Source organism: Molothrus aeneus, chromosome 4, assembly GCF_037042795.1.
Source record: "Molothrus aeneus isolate 106 chromosome 4, BPBGC_Maene_1.0, whole genome shotgun sequence".
Classification (NCBI taxonomy): domain Eukaryota; kingdom Metazoa; phylum Chordata; class Aves; order Passeriformes; family Icteridae; genus Molothrus; species Molothrus aeneus.
Genome location: NC_089649.1, coordinates 45,723,224 through 45,748,725, shown reverse-complemented (window position 1 = coordinate 45,748,725; position 25,502 = coordinate 45,723,224). Strand labels below are relative to the sequence as shown.

General features: G+C 35.3%; 1 protein-coding gene across 8 annotated transcripts; it reads left to right on the top strand.

Moving 5' to 3' along the window:
* EXOC1 (exocyst complex component 1) lies at positions 1-25,502 on the top strand. 8 transcript variants are annotated; one of them, XM_066548417.1, is made up of 21 exons: positions 1-131; positions 1,826-1,959; positions 2,796-2,926; positions 3,776-3,935; positions 4,809-4,829; positions 5,595-5,782; positions 6,768-6,995; positions 7,189-7,321; positions 7,495-7,604; positions 8,169-8,222; positions 12,188-12,337; positions 13,436-13,541; positions 16,411-16,455; positions 17,597-17,760; positions 19,463-19,573; positions 20,044-20,120; positions 20,607-20,835; positions 21,836-22,019; positions 23,188-23,387; positions 23,817-24,011; positions 24,825-25,502. In XM_066548417.1, the coding sequence occupies exons 2-21, from the start codon at positions 1,836-1,838 to the stop codon at positions 24,975-24,977; spliced, it is 2,763 nt and encodes a 920-aa protein (XP_066404514.1). In that variant the 5' UTR covers positions 1-131; positions 1,826-1,835; the 3' UTR covers positions 24,978-25,502. The 8 variants fall into 8 exon arrangements, with proteins under 8 accessions (XP_066404514.1, XP_066404515.1, XP_066404516.1 ...); XM_066548418.1 differs by lacking the exon at positions 4,809-4,829; XM_066548419.1 differs by lacking the exon at positions 16,411-16,455.

Genomic DNA, 25,502 nt, shown 5'->3' with positions numbered 1-25,502 from the left:
TCCGCGGGCCGGCTCGGCCGTGGCGGTGCCGCCGGGTTCGGGGCGGGTCGGGGGCCGCTTGTGCGGGACTCGCAGGCGGGAGGCGGTGAAGCGGTGTCAGACGGGCCCTCGGGAGGCCGCCGCTGCTCTAGGTAGCTCTTCTGAGTGTTTCTGTTAAATTGTTATCGTGTGATTGGTTTCCGGCGGTGCTGTGGTTGGGCTGCGCCCTTGTGGTGTGTAGTGAGCGGTGGGATGCGGGAGCGGCGGCTGTTCCTGTTTGCAGCCTGGCGGAGGCCGGGCAGGGCTGGCAGCCGTAGCGCACTCCGGGCCCGGCTGGCGTGTGTTCCTGGACAGGCCGCGGCTGGGATGCGGTATCTCTGACAGATTTCACGTAGTCTTTGTCTGGAACATTACAGGGAAAAACGCAGCAGTGTCTAAAGGGATTTATCTGAGTCTGGTGTGGTCTCTGCTTTCTTGAAGCTTTTTTTTATGAGGAAGCAGCTTTATTTCTAGCTCCTTAGGCTAAATTCTATGTTCCTTTGAGACAGCAGGATTCAAGTTTGAAAAGCCGAATTTTGTGCTTAATCCGGGCACAGTGGGAAGGTTTTGGTGACTGTGACTAATGGGAATGAAGTTGAACTGTATGTGAGAGCCAACCTTGGATCTTGGATTTATCATGCTGTGCTGTATGGGAAAGGTGTATTCTGCCTAAGCTGGACAACTTGTGTTAGCACTGACACGGGAGAGTTAGTAGTTGCAGTTTGATTGTGACTTAGAGCAGAAAATAAAATTCTAAATAAGGAAGGAAAGAGGCATCTGAATCTGAAATGCAGCATATTATCAGAATTTTGTATGTTCATCTTATGCATCTGTTGAAGAGTAACAGGAATGGTGACCTGCTACAATTTGGGAAAGAAAAGGTGGGCCCAGCATTTAATGAAGAGAAGGAAAGTTAGTAGCAGCTATGGAGTGGTACATTGCCATAGGGTGTTGTATCAACAGCACGCCCTGAGCTCTGTTGACAGTACTGTTTCCACTTTGGCATGATGGCCCTTCTTTTCACAAAGTTCTTGAGTTAATAATCTTCAAAATTACTGTAGTGCCCAAGACTTTGTCTTTTCTGTGAGTTTATCAGAGAAAGCAGCTCAGGCATCTTCAAGAGAGCAAGCCAGCCTGAAATTCAACTCCATATATTGTCTCAGCATCAAGCAGTGTAGCATGTTGTGTATACTAATCATGCATTTAATGAATTGTAGAATTTTAAGGCACAGATAATATTGAAACTTCTGTGTTTAAATGAAAACACTGGAATGTGATGTCTAATGCGTTTCTCTATTCAATCTAGAGAAAATCTCTATGTAGTGTGAGAAACTGTTTGGAATCAAGTGAATATGGCTGATTCCTTAGTTTTCTGGAGCTTGGTGGGGTTTTTTGTTTGTTTTGTTTGTTATTTTTTGTGCATATGTGATTGAGTTCTACAAGCTTGAGCATTAGATGGTCTTTTTTGCTTGGTTCCAGTTTACGCTTTTTTATGTTAATGCCTGGTATTTCCCTCTACTACAAAGAAGCTTTTTGTACTCCATTAATTTAAGCTGAAGGATCATCCAGGTATTAATAAATTACAGTTTTCTAATTGAAATAAGTGAGTAAGCTTTTTTAAAATATTTTTTCCTAAAGTGGTCTGGTCTTCTACCCAAGTCATACCTGTCTAGATTACAAGTCATTAAGTTATCTGTAAAATTGAATTTTAAAATCCTGTAGTTACTGTAAGTACACGACTGCTTCTTTTTTTATGTGTGTCTGTTAAATGTGCTTGAGTTTATTTTTACCTCCTAAAATCTTTCAGCTGAGAGAAAATGACTGCAATCAAGCATGCTTTGCAGAGGGATATTTTCACTCCCAATGATGAACGTTTATTGAGCATTGTGAATGTGTGCAAAGCAGGCAAAAAGAAGAGGAACTGCTTTTTGTGTGCCACAGGTACATAGGAATACCAGACTGTATTTGTTGTCTTCACCTTTGTTTTTTCTTGGTTGCATTTGTTTTCTCTTAATGTACAATCCTTATTCTTGACTTGTGTAAAGCAGGTGCTTTCCATTCCTAACGGAGAAAATTAGTTTTAGCTTGTACTTTCATTATTGCTTCTACTAAAAAAAGAAGCAAAGCCCACTACTTTGATTCACAGATCTCATTGTAATTTGAAAGGAAGGAATCAAAAGTTATTCTTTTGGCACTGGTGGGCTTTTGAAGCAGGCTTTATGTAGTACTTAAAACAGGGTTTAGTAATCATCTAAGCTGATAAGCCTAAATAAAATGCTTTAAAGAATATTTGTTAGAGTCCAAGGAAGGGCACAGCAACTGAATTGAGTTCTAATGTTCCTTTAAGTGCCTATTATTACATTATATCTCTTAAAAAATAAGGTGCTTTGGGTTGATCTGTCAATAAATTAGCTTGCTAGAATATTTTTTTGACTGAAAAATGTCTGAAAGTGTTTTTATTCTGACTGTACTCTCCATTTATGTTTGTGCTTTGTCAGTTACATGATCATGGTCCCAAATCTGCTCTATCAAAGAAATAGCTGAAACTTGGGGTCATAACCTCATGAGCTGTATAGAGATATCAGCTTAAACTGAGCTGTGGTTATTGTGGATGAAAATGTTTCAAAATGTTTCTTTTCATCAGCTAAATACTATGAAATCTCCCCCACAGATAATTTATTTGAGAAGTGGAAGTACAGCAGACACAAATGTGAAAGCAGGATGTGTGTTTTGAAATGATGTGTGTTTTGAAGTGACTCTCTTGCTTCACTTAATAGTGACAACAGAACGACCAGTGCAAGTAAACGTGGTCAAAGTGAAAAAATCGGACAAGGGAGATTTTTACAAAAGGCAGACTGCGTGGGCACTTCGGGACCTTGCTGTTGTTGATGCCAAAGATGCTGCTAAAGTATGTGTCACTTTTTTGTTTAGTCCTCTGCTCACAACATCCTCTTCATTCCAAGTCAGACTTAACTTCTTGTTACTGGCTGCTTTAAAAATTAGATTGATAACAGGCTAATTAAGGTGATACATTCCTGTGCTGCCTGTGCCTGCATTTTCTTTCAGCCTTTGCAAGAATATGACCCTGGTTAATTGAGTAACAGTAGTCTAGATATGCTTGAATAGCAGTAGTCTCAATATGTGCCCTGTTATTTGTAGTGATCTCTCAGTGACTGTAGAGAGCATCTGCTAAGGACCAGTAGTACTTTTTAAGTCTTATGTAAATTTTTTCACCCAAGCTTAATTTCCAGTAAGAGAATTTATGACTGTTCTACTAATTACAGTAATAAATTGTTAAAATATCCAAAATGTTCTGCTACATGTAATGTTTTTTTGCTGGGACATTTACAACGTTCTTAATAAGCAGTATATAAGCTTGAGGGTGAGCTGGAAGCATACAGTCCGGGTATGGTGGACTTTTCCACAGAACAGGAGCAACCTATTTTTGCCCTCCTAAATTAATTTGTTGTCATAAACTTCATGAAAAATCTTACACATCTGTGTATTGTGTTATTTTTGTCTTACTTGCCTTGACAAAATACTACTGTCATAGCGTGGATTCTGGTTCTTCACTATCACTATTTTAGGACCTTTATTAAGGTCCATGAGGGTCCTAAAGTTGCTGTATGAGCTTCAGGTTGACATGTGTGTAATTTAATTTTTATCCTGTCATCTCCATTATTAAATGTGTGGACAGTCTCTGCTACTTAGAGAATCATTTGACTGTGGAGCATGTAACATATTTCATCTTTTGCAGGAGAGTCCTGAATTTGATTTGCATTTTGACAAAGTGTACAAATGGGTTGCAAGCAGCACAGTGGAAAAGAACACCTTCATTTCATGTATCTGGAAACTCAATCAGAGATACCTTAGAAAGAAAATTGACTTTATTAATGTTAGTTCACAGCTGCTGGAAGGTAAATTTCTACAATTGTATTTGAAATATAAAGTTTAGTAATTACTGATTTAAAACAGATACACTAAAAAATACTCTTAATTCTGATGTGTTTTCTTGTTTTCTTATTCTTACTTCTTTTCAACTTTATATTTTCTAAGTCTTCAGATAAGTGAGATGACTATATAGCAGATTTTTTCTTAGAAAACTGAGAACGGAGACAAAATACTTCATTAATGATGTTCTAAATATTGATAAGCTTTCTGTATTTCTGAGACATTCTGTTTCTTGAACAAAAATCTACCTCCAAGAACTGGTAGGTCTAAATGTGTAACAAATCTGCTTTTGTTCTCATTTGCATTTCCCCTGAATTAGAAAAATGCTTTGAAAAGCGAGAGTTTGTAGCATTCTAAAAGGTAAGGGGGTTTTATATGAGAGTTCTAGTTCATTGACTGTGAGGCACGTGCTAAATTCTGCTAGACTCTATTACAATTTATGTGACTGGTGGCTTTGGATGGCTTTGTATCTTGTTTGATTATCCTGTAGTAAATACTTTATGGTCACATTATCTTTAAATAGTTAACATTTTATAGTAAAACTTAGCAAGTAGGAGTATATCATATAGAGTCTGTCAGAAGTGGTGAAACTACTGGTATTAAATACTAGACTGGTGTGTGCAGAAAAACTTGAATTGGAAATGTGAAACAGGAAGGATAGCATTTCTGTGTTTTGGTGTTGACCAGAATTTGTTTTAAACATCTAACAGTTCAAGTTTGTGCAATAATAAAACATTCAAACTTACTGCCACTTAAATGTATACACACTGTTCGTGCTTTGTCTAGCTAACATTCTCTGCTTCCTTTCCTCTGCTTTTCCATACCTTTTAATTCTTCAGAACTTCCTAAAGTTGCAGAAGGTGCGTAACACCTTTTTCCTTTATTTTGCCTTGTAAGCAATTTCATTAAATAATATGCTTTTTGTTTGGTTGGTTGGTTTTTTAGTGCTTTGGTTAGCTTATTAAGTTGCTAGAGATAAGAGAGATGTTTCAAATGTCTCAAATACTTTCTGGTTGGACTGTGTTAATATTCATTTGCCAGCCTTTGAGTGGCTTGTTAAATTCGTTAAACACTGTTGTGAGAATTGTAGTTAAGGAAACCATTGTTTATTTGATTTTCACTTATCTCAGTACTGATATTCCTGTTGTGAAACTCATCTCGAGTGTCAAGATAACTTTTATTTAATCAGTAGTATATGTATTAATCAACTTTGGTATGTTTCCTTTATGCTCTGTCAACCAAAAGAGAGAATCTAATTTGTACTGATTTTCCACTAACAAATTGAGTGTCATACTGTAATATATTCTAATGCTGATTACTAGTGTAAGAGGTAAATAAACTGAGACTGGGTTTTTCCTTGGAATAAAAGAAGGTGAATATTTGTATTTTGCTTATGTTACATAATTTGGAAAACATCACTGTTGGGAATCAGTTCTGGAAATTGTAATGAAGCGTGTGGAAGACTGAGACTTGAAAAAATGTGTTAATAGGCAGCAGGTGCTTTTTGGGAGAGTTGTTTAATGGATTGATTTACTTACAGGTAGTTTAAACATACTTTAGTACTCTTAAAATGCTTGTGACTTTCTGGACTTGATAACGTGTTTTATTTTCCTTCTCTGCCTAAGAATCTGTTCCAAGTGGAGAGAATCAAAGTGTAGCAGGAGGTGACGAAGAAGCTGTGGATGAATACCAGGAGTTAAATGCAAGAGAGGAACAGGATATTGAAATAATGATGGAAGGGTGTGAATACGCTATTGCTAATGCTGAAGCCTTTGCAGAGAAGTTGTCAAGAGAGCTGCAGGTGCTGGATGGGGTAAGCATTCCTTCTGATGTACAGTGTTGATGCTGCATGGGGTAAGCATTGCTTCTGATGTACAGTGTTGATGCTGCATGGGGTAAGCATTCCTTCTGATGTACAGTGTTGATGCTGGATGGGGTAAGCATTCCTTCTGATGTACAGTGTTGATGCTGGATGGGGTAAGCATTCCTTCTGATGTACAGTGTTGATGCTGCATGGGGTAAGCATTCCTTCTGATGTACAGTGTTGATGCTGCATGGGGTAAGCATTCCTTCTGATGTACAGTGTTGATGCTGGATGGGGTAAGCATTGCTTCTGATGTACAGGGTTGATGCTGCATGGGGTAAGCATTCCTTCTGATGTACAGTGTTGATGCTGCATGGGGTAAGCATTCCTTCTGATGTATCGTGTGCCAGCATGTTGAACTGTTCTCTTTGATACTGACCAAAGGGCATTCTCTGAAAAGGTAGTTAGCATGACCTGTCACATACTGAAATGTAGATGGTTTTTAGACAAGCCAGCATCCTAGAGGTCACTTGGAAATCTTAGGAGATGCAGGGGGTACAGACTTGAGGGAATCATCAACAACCTCCTCAAACTGTCAAGTTGTGTATTTCTTGTATATTTTGAAAATGGCTGCTGTCATAGCATACATTGCTGATATTGCAACAGAAAATCTGACCCTATCACCTATGCTTGTGTTTTTTGGAACTAAAAATATTCTGGTATAGTAGAGATTACTCTTTGGCTTTTTGTTTTCCTGCAGACCAATACTTCAGCTCCAAGAACTTGAGCAAAGTTTTGGCTTTATATCTTACTGAATGTGTCATAGATTGACAAATTTGTGTGTTCAGTAACACTATGGCTTATATTATTTTCTTTTGTTGATTTCATCCAGAGTTTTGGAAACTATTTGACAGTAATAGAGGGAGAAGGAGATATCAGAATGCTTTTGAGATATGAAAATGTCTTCTAAAATGTGACTTTATTTCCTTTACAGGCAAATATTCAGTCTATTATGGCCTCAGAGAAACAGGTGAATATCTTGATGAAGTTGTTGGATGAAGCTCTAAAGGAAGTTGACCAAATTGAGCTAAAGCTGAGCAGTTATGAAGAAATGCTTCAGAGTGTAAAGGAGCAAATGGATCAAATTTCAGAAAGCAACCACCTAATTCATCTCAGCAACACAAATAATGTTAAACTACTGTCAGAGATAGAGTTCCTAGTGGTAAGCATTTTTGTTACGTTTACTATGGTTGCTCATGTCAGGTATAAAATTCTTTTAGGTTGTTACCCTCTTTAATTGTTGCACTATTTTCAGTAAGTTATAATGACAAAATTGTATTTATCCTTCTTGGTTCACTAGCATAGCAAACTAATTTGCTTTCAGCTTATGGACAATACTATCCATTATTTTGTAGAATCACATGGATCTGGCTAAGGGCCATATAAAGGCCCTTCAGGAGGGAGATCTGACATCTTCTCGAGGCATTGAGGCCTGCACTAATGCAGCAGATGCCCTTCTGCAGTGTATGAATGTAGCTCTTCGTCCAGGTAACGTTTTTGTCAGACTACTGTCTAACAAAATTTATTATACTAGTGCCTTGCCAACTAGTCTCAGATTTTGTTCTGTTGATTGAAGGAATTGTGACCTCTGGTCCTCTTGGTTCCCTTTTTCAATATATTACTCTGTATTTTGTACACTCTAAAGTCCTTTTTGTTTGTAGGACATGACATGCTTCATGCAGTGAAGCAGCAGCAGCAGCGGTTTAGTGACCTGCGGGAGCAGTTTGCACGGAGACTTGCCAGTCATTTGAACAGCGTATTTGTTCAGCAGGTATTATTTCTTACTATTGAATATGCAATTTTTGATCACAAACTTTTCTGGAGAAGGAAAGCAATCTATCTAAAATTGGACATATTCTGTGCTGTAATCAGGAAATGCTAGAAGGTCTTCAGGCACAGCTGAGCATACCAAACATTAACTGCCTGCAGGAATCACTTACATTAACAAAAAACCCCAAACGTTTCTTTTTAAAAACCCCCCAAAATCTCAAATTGACAAACCAAAACCACTACAGCTTGCTATCAGAATTAAATGCATTATGTGATATATAAGGATTTATTTTAATTGTAGAGCTTGATAATTGAGGAGAAAAAGCAGTGACCTTTTTAAGGATGTTAGTTGCTGAAAATATAGAAGGTCTTGCCGTCTGAACTTCAAAGACCATGGAAAAAGCCCCAAACCAAAACCAAACATACAAAATAAAATGTCTGAACCTTGGTTTTGTTTCTTAACTTGAATTATTCATAAAACATTGTCCTGACACTTGTTTCCTAAAGTCTGGGTGGTTTTTTTAGCCTCAGCTTTTTAATGTGTGTGTTTTTTATCTTCAATCAGTTTACTCAGACCCTCCTTCAGCTCTATAACAGGTTCTCCTATCATTCAGTTCCAGTGAGTACATTGAGTTTGATACAAAATTTTCTAACCAGTTTTTTTTCCTGAGCTTGAAATTATCTAACTAGCAGCTGCATTTTTGACTCTGCAAAAGGAAATTTGTCCTGTCTGATTACAGGGCATCAGACTTACATCCCTTTTCACTTCTATTATTTTTGTCAGCCCTTAAGCTTTGTTCATCTGTTTATGAGCTAACATTCCTCTGATCTCATTCCCAAAAGTTGCTTAGAGACAGATTGACATGCATGGAACAAAAATATTTTCAGGAAATAGTAATAAATGTACAACAGTACAGGTATTGCAAATGTGTGAAATTGCAGTATTTGTAAATAAGAAATAGTAATTCTGGTTTTATACATATTAGCTCAATAAAAGTTTTACAGTTCTAAATTTTATGTATTACAGTGTGTGCAGAAAGTGGAATAGAGTAACACTGGATAATTGTATGGAGAATTGCATTTAGAGCCTGGCTTTTTATGGCAAGGATAACTGCTTCCTACTTTTCTTCACTTTGCAGAAGAATTCCAGGCATAATAGTTTTCTTCATTTTGCAGAAGAATTCTACAGTATAATAATTTTTTTTGCCTTTAGCTTCTGCTCTTAAGAAGGTATTTTTCCTCTGTCGCTTTCCATATTTTGAAAATCTGGGTACAGACTATGTGTCCCAGATCTCAAATGAGCAAGTAGAAACCATGTTGTGTAAATGCATCCACAGAGTTTGAATATTGGACTTGTGTATGGAAGTGGCTGTTAAATAGAATGTCTTTCTGATGTTCTCTTCTGAGGATTTTATTTTTTAAAAAATGGTGAGAGATTATTATTACCGTGTAATATTATGTGTATTAGATGAAGTTATTATTCTTAAGACACTTTTCAGTGCTGTTGAGAATGTTATTACCAATTGACGTTTTACTTTTTTAGAATTCTGATACTGTTAGTGGCCTCACATTGTTTTTCATACAAACTTGTCCTCTAAAAAGCTTTGGCTTGCTGTTAGCTGTGAGGAGTTGTGGAGGTATATCAGATCCTTTTGTAATCTTATTAAAATGAGCTTGTTTTGTTAGTTTGAGGAATATAGCAATTTCTTAGTCTGATGTTGTTGAAAACCTCAACTCCAATACTTTGTTGCCTTTAACATCTGAAGAGTTGCATTAGTTGTTTAGAATGTTTCTTAAAAAAGTATTTTAAAGCATTTTCGAAAAAAAGCTAAGATAAAGAATCCTAAATTAAAAACACAAATGAAAACATTATAATGTCTAGGAAGCTGTTAATATAAGCTAGACATTCTGATTTGGAAGTCATTAGTTGTAAAACATAGTTATATTGGCGTTTGAGCCTAAATATATTTCCTTGAAAGTGTGAAATTGCTCTTTATTTTTTGAAAAGCAAAATAATCAATGCTTGATTTAAACTATGGTTGTAAGATACTGAAGTGCTTCACCTCCTTTACATTAAAAAGAGGATAAATATTAAAAATTTTAAACAGAAATGCAACTTCAGATAGCCATTTGCTGCAGTGTTAAAAACTGATTACTAACAGTTAATGTAGTTGTCTTTTTTGTGTAATACTAATAATTAATTAACCTATTACTTTAAAGATTTTTTAACAACCAGCTTCAGCATTCAATTTAAAGGCAACTCCAGGCTTTCTGCCTTTGAAATATGAAGCAGGTTGAAGCTTTGAAATGATGAAATAGTTGAATGACAAATTCATGGTGTCATTTGGTAACGGTATAAATTTATGTGTAATAACAGAAAGCCCCTAAATGAGATGGGAAAGGTACCTCTAGAAGCTCTGTAATGGTTTAGAGCAGTCTTGAACAGAACATGCTTTACTGTAACTAGAATGATTAGTCCTGTGGAAAAGTTGGCCTGGAGAGAGAAATTTACCTTGTCAGGGAATTTGTCATCTACCTTTATGAAGAATGCAACTACCAGAGAAGTTGTGTGTAATAAAGGGACATGAATAAAATGGTTACATGAAAGAAGAAATAAAAATTTGGATAGCTCAGTATTTCCTAGCAGTAATATGAATTAGCATTTGCACTGATGTAGTTGATGAAAGCTGTGACAGCCACCAGGTAAATTACGTTAAACTGTAATGAGCATTAAAAACACATGGTGTAGGAATGTGACAAATGAGGGGTTAGAGGGAGTTTCTCTAATCTTTTTTTTTTTCACAGAAGCATATCAAAGATTGGTTGAGAAGTTTTCCTATATGTATCCCCAAAAGTATGCCCACAATATTGAGTATGACCTCAGCAATCATAAGAGCAGCTGTGTTGCTAATGTTGGCTGGATTCCAATTCCAAATTATATGTTCCAATAATTACACTAGCTTTTTGTTGAAGTCAGACTACAGGATTGTTTTTATAAGAAAGATTTATAGTGTTATCCTTCCCCATTTTCTGTGAGCATAAATTAATGAAGTTGGCCAGGACTTGTTTCTTTGGGTCTATTTGTATGTCAGTTTATGTAGTTAAAAGAGCAGGGCTCAGAGTAAGTTCACGCTCATGTTGGATACAAAAATGTACTGGGACAGGTCGAAAAGAGCTTGAGGATGCCCCATCACTGGAAGTGTTCAAGTCCAGTTGTTCAAGGATAGGGCTTTGGGCAGCCTGGTCTTGTGAAGGTGTCCCTGCCCATGGCAAGGGAGCTGGAGTTAGATGGTCTTTAAGATCCCTTCCAACTCAAACCATTCTATGATTGTTATGTAGTAGTTCATTTTTATCCAGAAGCTGCCAGTGTTCATGTTGCATTACTTAGTAAAAGTTGGTATTTTACAAATTAAATCTTAGATTTTTTTTTAAACAAGTCTGTGAATGTATTGTGGAAGAGCTTTTTCTAACAAAAGGCTTGAACTGATTAGTATCCAGTACAACAGAAAAAGGGTAAGACAAAGTTGCTTTAGTTTTGATCCAAAGTGGCTTCTGTTCCAACTTAGAAACAGGCAAAGGCAGTTTTTAAATGGTGTAGCTTATTCTTATTGCTGACTTGTCGTGTCCAAGATGGAACTGTCAGGAATGCTTCCTCTCTCAGGGATGGACATTGACTAACCTCTATAAAGCACCTGCATGTGATGCAGGAATTGGAGACCAATTGGTACAATCTTTGCATGCTTCCATGGCACAGACTATAAGTTGTGTTGCTGTATTTACAGCAAGCCTAGTAAAAAAAGACTTTACAGAAGATATTAAAGCCATTTGGAAATGATTTAAATAAATTATCCTCCATTCTTTTAACCCAGGGATAGTGGCTGTGTGTTCTGCTGTGTGGCTGTGCAGAGGTGTTACCTTGTTTGCTCTTCCTGAATTACTCAGGAAGCTTGTTCAAGCAAGTGAAAGCTTTAAAAGCTAAATCACGTGTTGTTCTAGCAATATGATGGGATCTTTGTGTAAAGGAGGAGCATGAAATTAGTGGCTTGTGTTAAATGGATTGGTTTATGCTACTGGCTGTAAACATTCACTGATGGCATGTTGTGTGTGTCTGTTTGTGTGGACGGAGAGGGAATGTGTGTGCACTGATCAAGGAAGGCTTGGCCAAAGTGGACTAAAGTATGTTGAAAAACATCTTTAAACAGAAGCAGCTATTTTCTTTTTTTTTTAGAGGAATAATGTGATAATCTCTTAAAAATTTTCAGGATCAAATTGTCATTAAATTTTCATTCAGGTGTACATTGCATTCTTTTACAAAAAGTGCCAAAGTGACTCGCCCAGAAGGCAGAAAGCCTTAAAATGAACAAGCTTATTAAGATGCACTGCCTGCCTTGGCTGTAATAATTCGGTGTCTGTATTAGGTTAGGTGTCTTTTTCAGCCTGCATCTCTGGACCTTGCTTCTGTGCAAGGTATTTTGAGGCCTTTCTGTTTGTCTGAATGAGATGCTTCATATTACATTTTTCAGGAAACTTCTAATGCATCTGTGTAGTGCTTCCAGATTTACTTTAATACTTTTTCTTATCAAGGGTCACGATCAGAGCTCCACTCTTGCCCAGCACTCTGCTGAATTGACATTACCCAATCATCATCCATTTCACAGAGATTTACTTCGATATGCTAAACTGATGGAGTGGCTCAAGAACACAGATTATGGAAAATATGAAGGGTTAACAAAGGTATGTGGAGTGATCAAATGATTCTAGAGAATGTACCTAATAGACTGGGCTTGAGAGTCAAAAGAATTGCCTCTGTGGATGTACATGTCATTTTAATATTGCTATATATTAAGTATAACTCACTGCTCCTCTTTTTTTATTCCTTTTTAGAATAGGAAACTTCATTTTTTAGTATTTGTGGTCTCCTGCTCTGTTTATTGGTTTTTTCCCTCAGTCTATGCTGAGGTATCACAAGATATTTATCTTAATATTTATGTAAAACAAGTTTGCCATTAAACAGCCTAGTAAGAAAAAATTATTAAGCTAATTTCAAATTGGTGTGCTTATTGCCTGTGTAACATCTCTATTTCAACAGACCTTCATTTCACTTGGAAGTGTCAAAAACTTTAGAGGTCTCTTGTACAGTAGATTAAATAGAAATGATTTTCCCTTGTATGCATGTAACTTTTAACTACCTTGTTTAAAACTAGCATGGAGTAAAAAAATTGCTACAGAAGTATAGAAAATGTTCAGGTAGAAGTCAAGGAAAAGTTAGTGCTTACAAAACAAGTATTTTAAATTAAAATTCTGTCATTCTTAAATGGAAGATTTAAATTAGACTTTGACAATAGCTTTCGAATAGTTATTCATTTGCCTTCAGTGTAAAGCAGGTGGTGAATGGTTGGCATCTTTGTGATCTTCTAATTGAAAAATAAGAGAATTACATATTTATGTGTGCTTTTGGGGGAACAGTAAGAGTCTGATAGAAGAGGGAGAATGGTGCTGAATTCTCTGTCTTCTACCCTTGAAATGAATTCTGTGAGACTCTACCACCAGTAATCCTATCTGTATGTACTGCATTGCATATTTTTACTTGTGAAGGAAAAGTAGAAGTTTCTGATTAATGCTTAGTGAACTCACTATGAAAATGAATATAAGCTGTTCAAATATCATAAATATATTTTTGTGCATGCTGCATTAATATATATAGTTATGTAGTCCAAACCAGTTTGTTATTTAGTAGGACTTGAAAATGCATAGGTTCTAAGAGTTATTTACCCATAATAGAAGAAAATCAGTATGAATACCAGTTAACTGAATTTACATTTTTCTTTCAAGAATTATATGGATTATTTGTCACGACTTTATGAAAGGGAAATAAAAGATTTCTTTGAAGTTGCCAAGATCAAGATGACAGGCACAACCAGAGAAGGAAAAAAGTTTGGTAAGCTTCCAGAAGGCACATATCTTGCTTTGAATTCTTACTATTTGCATATAAAAGACTCATTATGACACCTAGGGCTAATTTTTTAATGGTGTATAATTCTTTACTTTTGTCAAGATGGAAGAAGTTGGATGAAAAATATGACTGGTAAAACTTCAGACTTCCACAAGGCCAAAGTTGTACAACTGAAATCTTGTGAAGTTGGTCAAAATAAAAGTATAAAATACAATATTTTTCTGTTTTCAAATCTACACTCACTTTTTATTACTTGAATTATTTCACTTTGTTACCTGAACAAATTTGAAAAATCAACTCTTGTAATGAAAGGGAGTTTGGGCAGCATTGTTTTGTGTTCCTTCTGCTGTTATTGCTACTTTTAATAAATCTTGGGTGGATTTTTAAGAAGCTAGTTTTATAATGCTAATCCTGCCTAGTAAAACTTAAATATTAAAATGGTTTTTTTCAGGGGGCTTTACCTATGTAGCCTGAGACTAGAAATCATAATTTGTTAATGTGTAGGTATTTATATTTAAGAGATTATTTCTACTTGGATTAGTCTAGTGTGAATATGGAAGTAAAGCTTAAAAAAAAACAAAACTGGGTACTTAAAAATCAGCAGTGCTATAGGTGTATTTATGTATTGTCAGTTCTGTATTTTGAGATGCAGTGTTTCAAAGCTTGTTGGAAAATATTTATATTTACCACGATTTACCAGTGTGCAAATTCTGAATTCCAAAATTATGTGCAGCTGTAAGTAGTAAGTTCTATCAGTCTCTTTTGGGTCCTGAATTTATGCTTTGAAGTTTGATGGTAGAAACCAGAAAAATGTAATGAAAGGAAGAAAGCAGGAAGGTAGTAAGGCTTGTTTGAGAGATGGAAAACTGCAAAGATAGGTCTTGGCAAGCTGTTGGACATAGAAAGCAGAGCTGCAATAAGATGTCATTGTCAGAACATATGAATTCTTAAATCTTGAAAAGCAATCTTACTGCAAGACAAAAAATACCATTAATCTATTACAAATTGATTTCTGAAACATTCTAAACACTTTGTCTTGACACTTGTTTTGTGATTTGTACTTGTGAGAGACAGCTTTTGTAGCAGTTCCCTAATTTGTGTTAATGTTATGGAGCAATCAGGCATTTTGGAGAAAGAGATCCTTCCAGTCAGCAGAGTAAAAGCTGCACCTTGAGAAGACTTCTGTCATGTATTTGTGCAAATTTATTTGTGTTGCAACGCCTCATAAGGGTGTGTAATTTCAAAGGCTTCTGTGTTCATTGTAGTGATTGTACTATTACTAATTGCACATTCATTCAAAATATATCACTTCTTAATAGTAAACTTGTTTAAGGAGTAGTGTAGGTTCATAATGCTCCAGTTGTACTCAAATACTAAAGATGACCTGTTTCCAAGTTGTGTTGGTGTGTGTTCTTGCCTTTTTTTTTGTGCTTTGGGAATAGCACTGCTATTTGAGTGCCTCAAATGCAGAGGGGATGCTGGGAGAATTCTGGCATTCTGTGCTAGCGCGAGGTTCTTTGTCTGCATTTTTATGGCCAAAAAACCAGCCTGGGTCATGAGCATTCACTCTTGTCTTAAGTAGTCTTTTCTCTTTTTTTTCTTTTTTTTTTTCTTTTCTGATGAAGCCAAGACTTTGATACTTAAATACCATAAAGTCAGTGTTGGAAAGAGTGCTACTATTGTCATATGTTTATATGATGTAGCTCGTTAAAAGCCACTAAGGCTCCCCTGATTGTCCAGGGCCTGATCTTGTAGTTCTTTACATTCATAAGTCCCATGTGTTTAGAAATTGAGGACCATGAAGAAGTGGGACCAATGCATGATAGTTGCATATGGTAAATATATCATGCCTAAACCTTTTTTATTCAAAATCGGCCAAACCCCCAAGATCTAAAAAACAGGCTGGAATTAAATTTGAATTTGGTGTTACAATTATCAGTAGTGTTGCCTACTTGAGAACATCTGGTATTTAAGATATGTTTGTGGCATTTAGAAATATATACTCATTCTATTACAGTAGGTTCTGCTTGCCTGCTCCATTTTGGGAGGCTTGTAGCATCCATCCTCATCAAGATCTCTTTAAAACCTCATATTGCTTTTAGTGTACGTATGCAAATGCCTTTTACTCTAGGGATTCTATATTTTCTACAAATGCCCATTTACTTTAAATTTCATATTGAAGTCCACTAGAGGAAACTTCAATTTTGAAAAGAGCCAGGAAAAATATAAAAACCTCTTTGTAAATTTTTTAACTATATGTTTATTATTTTTATCCTCTCCAAATTTGCAGTCATCTGTTTTTGTGCAGCATGAATGCAAAATATGTAATCTCTATGTAAATATCCTGATTTGCAACAACTAAGAAAGGTTAGCCAGTCTTACTGTTGATATTAATTATTTTGAGTAATTGTGTGTGTTTTAAATTCGAAAGGTGGACAATATCTCCGACTCAGTAAAAAAATTCCATAAGTACATTTTAATTTCTTCATGTCTATTGTTGATATGATTTATCATGGAAACTGAGTCTGACAAATAATTTAATGGACTTCTCAATTTGGGAGAACTTAAATACATGTTACCAAAAGTGTTCTTTGAACATACTATATAAGAAAAAATACCTATAGCTATAAAAAAAATACCTAGAAACTTATTCTATTTTCCATGTAGTTTAGATACTGAATTTCTAGAATAGTACCTCTCCAACTAAATGTGTTTGCAATGTAGTTACTTGCTGCTTATAGTTCTCTGCATGTTTCTTTCCAGTTAGAGCTTAACTTGCATCTTGTGCATGGTTTGTGCAAACTGCATTTTAACTTGTCTTTGTCTTTGATGCTTGCAACCTAATCCATCCCAGCTACACTGCCTCGAAAAGAAAGTGCTGTCAAACAGGAAACTGAGAGTGAGTATAACTAGTTGCATTAGTTGGTGTTGTCAATGCATGTGTGTCAATGTTACAATGTAGTGCTGCATCAGGAAGAATCTACCTCACACTGAAGCACTCTGTTCAGAATGAAATAAACGTGAGCAGAACCATTGGGCTGGCAAGCCAAAAAGGAAGCACAGCTCTAAGTCCAAACATAGAATTTGAGAAGATTTCCACATAAAGGCAATATCTTTTGGTTTTCTCATGCTACTAGTTAATAGTAAAAATGTATTTGTGCCTGAGACCTTGTCATAGTTTTCCATTCCTCCAGTACATTGAAGTGCCAATTTAGCTAAAATCTATAGAGTTTGTCTTGTGTCCCTAGACTTGATACCAACAGAGCAGTTAAGTGAAGCTTGCAGGATTGCTTTTAAGTTTCTATGTGGCTTAGATGTGAAAAGTTTACTGGGAAATCCAAATAATTATAATGTTTTGGTCTTTTTTGTCATTAGCTTTCTCTGTCCTAGTCCAACATTTCTTAAAAAATTAGGGGAAAAGGAAAGGACATAAAAAAAGAAAAAACATACTCCTAGGAGGAGGCCCAGCAATATCATGAAGAAATGACTGAATCTTAATTATGATCAAAGGGAGGGTATTAGCAGCAGAGTTACTGTAGGGTTGTAGATTCAGCAAAATAGCTGGATGAAACTGTAGTTAAAAGGATGTTAACAGCAGAAAGATCAAGTGCAAGATTAAAAAGTGCCTGTGTGTATATAAAACATTTTAATTTTTTTCCTTCCTGTGGTTCAGTTCTGCTTGTGGCAGCCTTTGCCCAAAATACATCCACAAATGTGATAGCTGGTCTTAGCTTTCAAGTCTTCAATCCCTGTGTTACTGTATTTTAGAGTTTTGTTCCTTTTTTACCTTTTTGCCATGCTTTACAATGAGAATTTAAATAGTTATATTGTATTTTGAAAATTGCTGCAGAATCTCAGTTACCTTATAATGAGGAAAGAGTACATTTACAGCAAAAGCATTTATAGCTTAGACAAAAGTTGTTTGATTTTAATATAGGACTACTAGCAACTCTTGATCTCATATGTTCTGTGACAAAACCTATTCTTCAGTATTTTATTCTGCCTTCACTTTCCTTCTTCATAGTGTCTTTATTTCACAGGTCTTCATGGAAGTTCTGGAAAATTAACTGGGTCTACTTCTAGTCTAAATAAACTCTCTGTTCAGAGTTCAGGAAACCGCAGATCTCAGTCATCCTCACTGTTAGACATGGGAAACATGTCTGCCTCTGACCTGGATGTGGCTGACAGAACAAAATTTGATAAGGTAAAGCCAAAATACCCCATAGGATTTTTGCTTAGTTTTGTATTAGAGGTATCTTACATATCCTTCTATAACTCAAAAATCTCTACTTTTTAAATACTAAAACATGCCAATATCAAAGGTTTTATGTGCCGTACATTTAATAAAGGCAGTTCCTAAGAAATATGTAGATCACAGTATTAATCTCAGAATATAAGATTCTATTTAAATCCTTTATGGGCTGTGTGGAGTCTTTAAAGAATATCAAGCATAAAAAAATATCTTTTAAGTTTAAGCCAAATATGTGTATTTAAGGAAATAGGAATGGAACTGATGGATTCTCCACTGGTTTTATTTTTTTCAATTCATTCAGTGTTCTATGGCATTTTGCTAGTATGTAAGCAAAAGTGAAAGATAAGGAAGATAAGAATTTTAGCCAGGACTTGAGTGTGACCCTAAAATTTTACTTATACTGGTTTCACATTAGTTATCATCAGTTTTAACTTTAACCAATAGCACTAAGTTATTATTGGAGTGGCCTCATCCTGTTTTAAAACCTGCTGTCCTCAGCATCTGTTGACTTCTTTTCCTGAACCATTAAAAGTGACAGTGCTTACCATTTCTGGCAGAATTAACTCCTCACTGCTGTGGAAGGAAAACAAGCAGTTATCAGTCAGAGATAAAAATAATTTTGTTGTTCTCGATTGAATTACTTGATGGAGATTAATGTTTTTCTTCTGACCTCTTCAAATCATTGCTTAGTCTTTTCCTGGGAGGAAATAGATGCCTGAAACAATATTAACTGTTAAGTTATTGCAAACTTGTAGCAGAAACTTGTCTAGAATTAAAAGGCTAACTTTTTAAAACAGGTTTATGCAATTATTGTGCTATTATTTTCAATTTCTCACTTGTACCTCACACCCATTGGGGATATGAGAATGTGATTTAATATAGAGAGTTATAATCTATTGAGCTGACCCACTGAGTTGTTAGGTTTTTTTCCCTATGGGAGTTTTCATTAGTGTGGATTTCCTGTGTGGCTAGATTGGTTTACTTTATGTAAATTATTGCATGCTTTAATTTTTAAATACTTGCAGAGAAAATTCTAAGGGAAATATGTTAAACATCTGCCTTAGAATTTCCTTATTTTTTATTAATAAAATTAAATAATTGTAATTCCTTATTGCCAAAATAGTGTTTTTACTTTTGTTTAAATCTAAAAATTGTGTTACATACTTCAGTACAAAACCTACTTATTTGCTTCTCTAGCAGCTATGTAGAAATTTTTTCTGCTTTTTCTACAGAACAGTTAACTTCAACATACACAGTTGACCTGTTTTACTTTCCTGAAGCTTTTAATTTTGTCTTCCTCTGCTCAGCAACCCAGGCAGAAAAGATGGTGGCAGAACCCAAGACTTGCTATTAAAATGAAAATGTTTCCATTATAGCACAAAAGTGCTTCCTCAGGCTGCAACTAGAAAGCTTCTAGTTGTGGAAAAACATCAATTGTTTTTTTCTTCACAGTATTACATGGATAAGAAAGGACTATGTTGAAGAGGCAGCTATTATTTTTAGACATCTACTTACAAACTGTTTCTATTTCTGTTAAGTAAAAGTTTCTAAAGCTCACTGAAGATAAAAAGTATATGTAACAAACAATTAAAATTAGTATTGTTAACTCTCCATAGTATTTGGTGTGTTGATAAAATATTTCAACTTTCTTTAGATTTTTGAGCAAGTGTTAAGTGAACTAGAGCCTCTGTGTCTGGCGGAACAGGACTTCATTAGTAAATTTTTCAAACTGCAACAACATCAGAGCACCTCTGGAACAACAATGGTAAGACTTAGATTCTCTCTCACTGTAGTAAAAAAGTATTGACCAGGCCTCAAAGGAGACATGTTTAAAAGAGAACTTTGGAACTGATTATGTGATCCAGGTGATAAATAATTTGTTTTTCTTCATGAACTGGAAGGATCTTTTTTTTGGCTAACCAAAACAAAATTTATGACAGAAGGACTGACATGCTTCCTTTGTCATGGCTTTGTTTCCTCATAAGATGACAAGAAACACTCCATCATGCTATATAGGATGACAGTGTGGAGTAATTGTGGATAATAGTAAATTTGGTGGAATGTGACTGGAAAATTACCAGAAACTTTCAAACTGTTCTGTTTCTGCCTCTGGAGGCAAGGGGGGTGCTGGGGGTGTGGAACTGCTACTTACATTGGTTTTGTCAGATGTAGTATCTGTTTTGATAAAGAATTGGAGACAAACCTTATCTTTACATACATTCCTTGTTCTCACAGAATGAAGTGGAGGAAATGGATGGAATAGCTCTATCTCGTTCGCACACTTCCGGTGTTCCACAAACAGTATCATCTGAGTATGTGCTGCTATTTTTTATTACTGATTCTTAAGCCTATGTTTGAGTTTATTTGGCATATAGAACTCTTTTTCTCTAAAATCAGAAATTATTCCATTTCAGTGAAAGTGAATAGTGAACTTCAAATTTTTACCTAGACACTGAGTGTGTCAGTAAAAAGAATAATTTTTGTATATAGAATGGGTGCTCATGTATATAGTTGTTTAATTCTCTTAATAGCTTGCAAATTGAAATTTGGCACTATAATATAAAAAATATGCTTAGCAAAGTTCTGAGAGTGTGTGGCAGCTTCCACAAAGAAAATACTTTTTGGAATATTTTATACCTGTGACTGTTGATTTTTACTGTGTGGTACTGACTTTCTGAAAGTCATGAGACTTGTGGAATGCAAATGAGAGTACTATATCAAATAAATATATCAAAAAGCATGTAAAATAGCCTAGTAAACTGTCAGAGTAATACTTTCCTCTTATGCATTTTTAATAGGAAGGACATGATCCGACAAATGATGACAAAAATATTTCGTTGTATTGAACCTGAGCTGAATAACCTTATAGCACTGGGAGACAAGATTGATAGCTTTAATTCCCTTTATATGTTAGTTAAGATGAGCCATCATGTATGGACAGCACAAAATGTGGACCCTGCGTCCTTTCTCAGCACAACACTTGGAAATGTTTTGGTGACTGTCAAAAGGAACTTTGATAAGTGCATTGTAAGTTCTTTAGTTATTCTGATTAAGCTAACTGTAATATAGGAAGCCCACTCCTACCCAGTTTGATTTTACATTTCTATATACCTAAATTCTTTAAATTTGAAGTGAAAATTTGTAATTTATTGCTTTTCTACTGGCCAAGCCTTCAAATAAATGGTGGTTATGTTTCTTTTTTCCTCTCCATTCAAGTTTTCCTCAATAAGTAGTTTTTTGTACCAAGTAAGACCACTTGCTCAGGGTTCTGAGCTAGTTGACATTCTTAATTCTTTGTTTAAACTTGTACTCCTTCTGAGATTACTGAAATTCATTAAGTAAAATACAGCTCTCTGCCTTTTTTACTTGCCAAAACCAAACCTTGTGGATGTACAAAGGGTATGAGGTGTTTTGGCAGTAGCAGAAGCAGCCTCTACTGTCTGAAACTTTCTTCTGCTAATGCAGGTATGACCAGTATATTAAATATGACATGTGAAAACAGAGTCATTGGTATAACTTTGTTTTATTGTCGTAAATATAATCTCACTCTAGGCAAACATCATAAAACTGACCATTCTTGATCAGTTTAATACTTAAAATATTTGGAAACTGATTTTTTTATTACACTCAGAAATAAAATTTCTTCAAAAGAAGACTAAAGAGACTTCATGCAACAAAAGGAATTGTTAGCTTGGCTGAATCAGAAAAGTGAAATTCCTTGTTAGATCATAAAGTGAAAATTGTTAACTGCTTCTGGTGCATAAATTTGTTTTTTTTTTTTAATGGGGTGTTTGTTTTCGTAATACTAAGTAAATAAATGGGAATAAAATAGCTTCTTTACTTTTTCTTTCCAATTATTTTACTTTAAAAAATTAATGGTAAAAAGGGTGAAAGACTAAATAGATGTAATTGAAGGAATTTATTTCTGTCTTTTATATGTGTCAGTTTTTTCAGTACATCTGCATTTTTCTCTTAATAGTTATTACATGACCTAGAGCCTAACACTTGTTCTTGTTTTGAATTAAAGAGTAATCAGATGAAGCAGATGGATGAAGTAAAAATCTCAAAGAAGAGTAAAGTTGGGATCCTTCCATTTGTTGCTGAATTTGAAGAGTTTGCAGCCCTTGCTGAATCAATTTTCAAAAATGCAGAACGACGAGGAGATCTAGATAAAGCCTACATAAAACTTATTAGAGCTGTCTTTGACAGTGGTAGGTCTTCTGAGGCTGTCATAGTTTACTAAAATAGCTGTTTCCACCTGTTTATATATAATTTTGCCCCAATTAACAGGTGATTTTTTTTAAACTATGGTGAACTTTTGGTTGTCTTTGTTATTTTAAGTGAGCAAGTGTAATCCTTTTGATTGTAATATACTTTTTGATACTTTCCTTTGTACATAGCTGTAAAGTAACTTGGAGTTGTGACAGAGGAAAGTGGTTAAGACTCTGAAGAGGGAGGGGAGATTGCAGCAACCTGGCATGCTCAGTCTGAAGTGGTTTCTTGTCTTTTTGTTTCCTCCTGTAAAAAATCATATAGGAAGAAAAGAAATTGGCAGTAGCAGATTTTTCCTAATTAGCAGTTCAGTGTTTTGACTGGAATGAATCTGTGCTCATTACTGATACTCTGGTGTCCTGGATCACTTTCATGATGGGCATCCTGATAGGCTCAGCAAAATGATTAATGGATGAATAGGAATGGAAAATTAACTGCTCTTGGTTGAAGCCATCCTCTTTCACCCTGCTTTTAGGTGCAGTAAAGGAGGGATGAGTAGAATTTTTTTTTTGCCTGCTTGTTGTTTTTTGGGGTTTGGGCTTTTTTTTTGGCAGGGGAAGGGGGAAGTAAAAGAGCTATGTGTGCAGGGTTATCTATTTTTATTATTACATTCAGGGATTGATGGTAATTTTGACCATAAAGCTAATAAGCAAAAACTGAGATTAAGAAGTACATTTAAGAAACCCCTACTACCTTATTGAAATTTTTTGTCCTAGTGAAGATGGGAATTGATTTTGCTGTGACTTCTCTTAAATAGTTCTGTCATGTGCAATTTATTAGGGATACTGAAAGCATGCTTGTAAACCTTCTCAGAATGCGACTTGTTTCTCACACCTGTTATGACATCATATATAATCATCATTTTGTATCTTTTTATAAGTGACTTTTTTGCCACAAAGGTTTCATCATTTTAGAGCCTGAATGTATCTGTTGCTTCTTTTGAAGGCTCTTAGGTAGCACTTTAGTGGTAATTCTGACTCATACAAATGGTAATCAGTTACCTGAAATTCAAAATTCCTTTTTTGATAGCATTATGGTTATTGGTTGTTTTTCTGAATTTGTTTGTCCTTTTGGTATTCAAAGTATTTTGCTTCTCATTTCTTTCAGTTGAGAAAGTAGCTAATGAAAGCCAGAAGACACCCAGGGATGTCGTCATGATGGAGAACTTCCATCATATTTTTGCAACACTTTCTCGCTTGAAAATTTCTTGTCTGGAGGCTGAGAAAAAAGAAGCCAAACAGAAATACACTGATCATCTTCAGTCTTATGTAATCTACTCACTTGGACAGCCTCTTGAGAAATTAAATGTGAGTATATTAGAGTATTCATTTAAATGGCACATGATAGTTTTTGAATGTATTATTTCCACTATTTGATCTCTTTATCACTGCATCTGTCATAATCTCTTATTACTTTGGACTGCATGTCTGGCAAGAGTACTCATGAGGGTAACAGTCTTGGATGAAAATAACCAAATTTTTCACAGCAATTAATACTACTGACTGAACATCAATGTCATAAGCAAATGGTTCTGAGGAAGAAGAAAGTGAGGGAAAAATTTTATGCTAGTACTTGGACTGCATTGTTGGGCTGTGTTTTAATGTTTATGGCTGAGCAGTACTTCATGCCAATTAAAAAACAAAAATTGGGAAAACACAACAGTCATGAAAAAGAATCAAGATTTAACCACACAGCTCAGATTTGTGATAGTGACTAATGCTATTACTTGTTGTTAGCATTTTTTTGAAGGTGTTGAAGCTCGTGTGGCACAGGGTATACGGGAAGAGGAAGTAAGCTATCAGCTGGCTTTTAATAAACAAGAGCTTCGTAAAGTTATAAAGGAATATCCCGGTAAAGAAGTGAAGAAGGGATTGGATAATCTCTACAAGAAGGTAGATAAACATCTCTGTGAAGAAGAAAACTTACTTCAGGTAAACTAAATTGTGTCTTGAAAATCCTATAATTGCACAGAGGCTTTTTATTACTGCTTTTGCATTTGTATTCTGTGGCAATGTTCAACATAACTCTAAAAACATAAAACATAACTCTAAAAACATTTTGAGTACAGCTCTTGGGTTTTTTTATAATCCTAATCTGTTTCTATTTGTTTAATACTGATTTGGACCAGAGTAGTGGAAGAAATTTCAGAGAGAAACTTCCTTTATGATTCCCTAGCTGACCATTAATGGGTGATGTCTGTTGTGCAAAATACATTGGAAGTAGAGAATAAATTTAAATGAATGGGTAACCTGGTGTGAATCTTAATTGGTGCACTACAGCAGAATACTTTCAGTTATATATTTTCTGAAAGTTTAATGTCTTATGTTTTTCTTACACTCTGTATACTTTCTTGCTGGAGTAAATAATAAGTAGACTTGAGTTAAGCTTGTTTAAACAGCTTTTTTTAAAGTCTGAAACGTGGCACAATTATAGCACTCTTCTGGTTCAATGTGTTTTCCTGAAAGACAAAAGCAATATCTCCATTAGGAAAACGTCCCCATCTTCTTTACTATTTTCTGCTTTGCACATTTATTACAAGTCATGTCAACATTACAGATCTAAATGGGTAAAAACTATCAATCTTCTTTTTAATGCAGTAACTCAAGCTATTGAACTTCATTAGTAATCTTTAACTGTAAAATGACATCTGAAGTGAGGATTGATTAATGAGCCAGTGTTTTCTAGATAACCTATGCAATGTGTTGTGCCAGCTGATGTTTCCTAAAGTTTGCTTTCTTTGTCAGGTTGTGTGGCATTCCATGCAAGATGAATTCATACGACAGTACAAGCACTTTGAAGGGCTGATAGCTCGCTGCTACCCTGGATCAGGAATTACTATGGAATTTACTATACAGGACATTTTAGACTACTGCTCCAGTATTGCACAGTCTCATTAAGTTCTAGAAAGGGAAACAGAAGCTAGCAAAGTGTGTGCCTGTGTATAAGGGAATCAAACACTATAAATGTTACTGGGTTTTTAAAAGGTGGATTTCCATGTGTGTGTAGTTAACTGCCATGTATGTTGAGTAACACTCCTGCTTCAAATGCCTTTCAGGGCAAAATAAAAGCTTTGGGAATTTGTTGTGCTTCTATTGGGCTGAAGTACTGTTTGAAAGCATTAATTCAGTGAAACACTTTGGATACAGTTTTTCCCTTTCCCTAATATTAAAATATTTTTATTTATAATTCTTCTCTTGCCAAAAGCAGTAAGCACTACCTTCATAGTATGCCAAAAGAATACTAATGTTTTCACTGATATTTTTCATCTTAGAAATTATGTAAGTATTGAAGACTGAGATACTTTCCCTTCCTTGTTCTAGGAAGTATGGATGTAGAACTTTATGCAGTGGGAAGATTGAATTCATGTTCTGAAATGTAATGTGACTATGGCTCTAATTCTTAATTAAACTATGTTCATCATA

Coding starts and splice junctions, on each gene's coding strand:
- EXOC1 (XM_066548417.1), top strand. CDS start 1,836: ATGACTGCAATCAAGCATGCTTTGCAGAGGGATATTTTCACTCCCAAT. Junction 12,338..13,435: donor AATATGAAGGGTTAACAAAG/GTATGTGGAGTG, acceptor TTTTCTTTCAAG/AATTATATGGATTATTTGTC. Junction 22,020..23,187: donor TAGAGCTGTCTTTGACAGTG/GTAGGTCTTCTG, acceptor CATTTCTTTCAG/TTGAGAAAGTAGCTAATGAA.